Source organism: Mus caroli, chromosome 2, assembly GCF_900094665.2.
Source record: "Mus caroli chromosome 2, CAROLI_EIJ_v1.1, whole genome shotgun sequence".
NCBI classification, from domain to species: Eukaryota; Metazoa; Chordata; class Mammalia; order Rodentia; family Muridae; genus Mus; species Mus caroli.
Window position 1 is genome coordinate 57,421,303 of NC_034571.1, and position 4,675 is coordinate 57,425,977.

A 4,675-nucleotide genomic window follows, 5' to 3' on the forward strand; every position below is an offset into this window, starting at 1 on the left:
ACAAGGGATAGGCATGCCCAGACATCCTTATCCCAGGTAACTGCAGATCTTATCAGTTAACAATCCAGATTAAGTATCAAGTCTGCTTATTGCTAAGATGCCTCATCCAAAGCATAATGCATTGTGTTCCTATTACTATAGTTAAGTTACACAAGATTCCTTAATAGCTTTGAGAGTTTCTACTGCTCGCCCTTGAAGAAACACATGATATGTACTGTGAGGCCTTCCTGAAGAAGCCACAGACTAAAGCATTCCTAGGATGTGAGAGCAATTCCTGGTGGAAATGTAGCAAGAAAGCAGAAATCCTAGCCAGACAGCTGCAAGGAAATGGGTTGTCAGTAAGCATGGTTTCCTCCTTCAAGGCCTTTGGATCAGAACAGTCTGGCTGAAACTTTGATTTCAGCCTTGTAAGAAAACGACATCTAGATGTTTGGCATACAAAACAGCTGCTATAATGAGTAGGTGTATTTAAAACCGTAAAGGGTGTCAATAAAAGCAGGTAGTTCAATCAACATTTCACCATAAGGAGGCTGGGGAAGAAGGATGAACTGAGGAGACGAACTTGACTGTGAAAATCAGTGACCGAGAGTCTGGGAACATGGCTTAGTGGTTGAGTACTTGTTGCTCATGCAGAGGACCCATGTTTGATTCCCAGCACCCACATGGTGGCTCACAATCATCTATAACTCCAACTTCAGGGGATCTGGTGCCTTCCTCTGACCTCCAGAGGCACCAGGAATGCATATGGTGCCCATACATACATGCGGGCCAAGCAGACATAGACATAAAATAAATAAATCTGAAAAAAAAATCAGTGACAGGGCTAATATTGGTACTTGGGTTCTCATTTATATTTCAGTGTTTCCATAATACTATAACACTTTGCAGTTACGAATATTGTTGGTAGATTTTCCTTATCCCTGATGTTTTAGATACTTTTTGGTTGCTGTGATGAAACACCCTGACCATAACAATTTTGGAAGAAATGATTTATTGTAGCTTGCAGTTTGAGGTTTTAATCCATGACTGTGTGGTGGTCACCGTGACAGGAGCTTGAAGTAGCTTGCCACATTGCACTCCCCAATGAAGTGCAGAGTTAGGAGAACAAATGGAGACTCAGCTAGTTTTCTTAATTTTATATTGCCTGAGACCACCCACAGAGGACAGATCTTCCTTAATTAATTTAGGACAAGACCTCATGGGCATTCCCTGAGCCCAGGTGATTTTAGAACTCATCAAATTGACAATTTTGCTTAACAATGACATTTACCAACCAATAAGATGTATACATTTTTTGGTGTTCTGTTACGTCACTAAAAGTCAAACAAAAGCATCGTTTACATATTCTAGAGTTAGTTCAGTAGTGTAGCGAAAACATCAATCAAAATCATATTCAATGTTGAGTTGACAATATTTTAAAATAATCATGAATCAAGTGCTAGTCTTCATCACTGTACAAGCAGTATTCTGAGTAGTCAAGATCGGGAAATCTGATAGGCAATTCCACCCACTTCTTGTACTGTTTCTTCGGTGAGTTATTTTTGAAATTGACTACAAAATTCCTTATTTTAAGACAAGGCAAATCTAAACCTTTGTGCACCATCATTGTTCCCCAAGCCTAGAAAACAGAAGAGGAAGAAGAAATCAATGTTCAATGAAACATTCCTTTTGTGTAAATTGAAACTGAACCCATGAGATTTTACTCACCTGGCCACACTTGCAGATAATCTCTCCATTGGTCTGATAATCAGCAAATTTCTTTTGCAGTGCCTTGTTTTCTCTTACAATGTAGAGTCCCCTAAAAATTATTGTAGAAGAAGGATTGTTAGTGACATGTGACAAAATGACATTATGTAGCCATGGATTCATGTTGGACTTGATGATGACCCACATGGTTCTTTCTCATTTTCTGCTCCCCAGAATTTTTGTGAAAAATCAGGTGGCTGTCCCCATTCTACACATGTACTTCACAAATGTCACATTGTGTCTGGGTCTTCTTTGAAGTCTGCTGATGTTTTAACTTTTCAGTCATTCAAAGAAAAAAAAATGAGAACAGATATGGATATCCACAAATTAAGTACTTTACATCAAAATTGCTTTGGCTCTTACTGTTACTCCTTATCTCAATAGAGATTACATTCAAAGCCGACACAAGAAATGAGATTCTATTTGAGGGACTAAAAAGGGGGAAGGTTTGATGGGGGAAAAAGATCTTCCTTTCACTTGTAAACACAATGTGTACAATGCCATTATTCTCATCTCTACTAAAGAAATGCAAACGAGGATCTTGCTGCACTCACTTGAATTCTGGTGTCATATTGACATGATGCATCTTCTCAATGACATGGATGTTTTCTCCCGAGCAGACCAGCATGCTACAATTTTTGCAGAGAAGTGTTATTAACGATGGATTGTTGTTGTATTGCTTTGCAATGCTTCTTTTGACTTTCATTTTCTTTTCCAGGATACTTTGCACCTGCAATTCCAAAATCTGTGTGGAGAAAAGAAGAGAGTACTCAATTTCTTCCCTAGTTTTATGGAAGTAAACGAGCTGAAAATTGCATATCACAGGTAGATTGTACTCTAGAAGATAAAGAGATAGTGGCATGGGATAAACTTAGTTTTTCCTCTTCTACTGGAATCTACCTAAGTCTAAGCACAAAGAAATGATAGGCAGAAAGTCTTTGGGTGAGGTCATGGGGGCAGGGGGGGGGGTGTTTGGATTCAGTCTAGATGTTTAATATAATTTTAAGTTTTCAGTAAAACTGACATTTTATGACATGTGAAATAGATTTTGCTTTCTGCATCAACTCTCACTCTTTATCAGTGGTTGCCTAAAATTTGTTTAAAAGGCATTTCAAACCTGAGGGACGGAGTTGCTCTCTTAGTAATTGACTGTGTAGTAATGCTTTCTGGGGGGGCTTTGAGCATAATAGCTATGGACTTGGTCCACTTCACTGCTCTCATTCTCTTTCATCTGCCTGAGTGAGAAGTCTTGGGAGGGCAGATCTCTAGCTCAAGAGAAACAGAGAAAGAGAGTCAGTCCATTCTGGAGTCCCTCTGTGAATCCTTTCTTAGGATTTGAATATGGCTTGTACCTCTGTAGTCATGCAGGAATTGAATCCACAGTCTTGTGTAAATAAGACTTAGTAATTAAGAGAAGTGATACTTACTGTAGCTGTGTGCTAAGAAGTGGGGCCCTTGAGAAGAGATTAATCTTGGATTAAGATTTAGGGGTCCAATCCACAGGATTGAATTATGGTGGTTTTGTAAGAACAGAGAGAGCACAAAGAAATTTAGGGACATGCATTCCTGCCATAATGTGACAATGGATCAGGGGGTGAGGCCTCACAGAGCCTTCTACTTTGTTGTTAGACCTTATAGCTTTAACTCTTGAGTCAAACTAATGAACCTCTTTACATTATTAGTCAGCTCTTCTCAGGTATTTCATTAAAATAATGAAAGACTAACTACTACAATGTTTCATTCTACAGATTGGGGAAATCTGAACTGTAAACTATAGATTGTCCTATAACTGAACTAAACAATGTAGTAATAACACTTCAGCTTTTACGAGAATCTCACTGATTTGCAATTATGCCTTTAGTCATAAGTAGGAGGGAATAAATCTATAGTAGGATTATTTGGTGGAAAATGTTTGGTTTGCTTTACATTTAAGGGGGTTTAAAATGTATGTTTGTATGAAAACCTGGCCAGGAAACCCTGGAGTTGGTTATATACTTTGCACAACAATTTGAAAGCTTCCCTTCCCTAAAACTCTATTTAGGGTAGAGCCAATTCTAATGTTAAGAAACTAACATTCACACCCATATGCAAGGGTGTGAATTTTCTTCTAAATGGATTGTTTGCTATTATAAGAGTTACAGTCTTTACTTCAGTGGTATGAAAGTTTCCTGAAATATTGTATAAATATATTCTTTTTCCCCATTGCATTTCCTTCACCCAATTCAAATAGCTCTGTTAGTAAATTGAGAAAGAGCTATATGAGTTATTACATAGGTTGTAATCATTCAGAATTAGCCTCGGTGTCAACATCTCAAAAGTAGCCAGCTAGTTGTGTTTTACATTATATATTACTACTCTTGGTTTTGTTTTGTTTTGTGGGGTTTTTGAATAGGATTCACTCTATAGCCCAGGCTCACATTCAACACACTATGCAGTCCAAAATAGCCTCAAACTCACTGAGTAACGCTCTTGCCGCTGTAGCCTTTTGAATGCTGGGATTACGGACATGACCCACCAAGCCTGGCTCTGCAACCCTCGTCTCATTCTATTGTGCTTAGTTGTGTATGCTCTGCACAATACTGTTAAGGTTGTGACTATTGTCTTTCCCCACACTCAGCAAGCACACACTAGAAGCTCTACTTCACATAGCAAGGGTACTATGATGTGCTTTCTCACCATGTTCTCTTCTTTTAAAATATTGTCTGGGAGACAGTAGGCATTTTATAAATATTTCTATATTAAAGACACTGTGCTCATATATATATATATAGATTGGATCAATTTGAAACTACCAGGTAGGTCTGAATGAGTGAACTGTACAAGTCTTTCTGGAAAAGGGCATCCTAAATTTATATTACCAAAGTTGATGTTTGGTTTCCCTGCAATGATCAAAATTCCCTCAGCATTTCCTCTCTCTCTCTCTCTCTCT

General features: G+C 38.3%; 1 protein-coding gene across 1 annotated transcript in view; it reads right to left on the minus strand.

Moving 5' to 3' along the window:
• Positions 1 to 829: 829 nt before the first annotated feature.
• Positions 830 to 4,675, minus strand: part of Ifih1 (interferon induced with helicase C domain 1) — a 48,281-nt gene continuing 44,435 nt past the window's right edge. Inside the window, exons 14-16 of the mRNA XM_021155759.1 lie at positions 2,301 to 2,491; positions 1,708 to 1,798; positions 830 to 1,618 (exon numbers count right to left, since the gene is read on the minus strand). Coding sequence (XP_021011418.1) covers positions 1,439 to 1,618; positions 1,708 to 1,798; positions 2,301 to 2,491 — 462 coding nt within the window. The 3' untranslated portion in view covers positions 830 to 1,438. The remainder of the gene's footprint in view (positions 1,619 to 1,707; positions 1,799 to 2,300; positions 2,492 to 4,675) is intronic.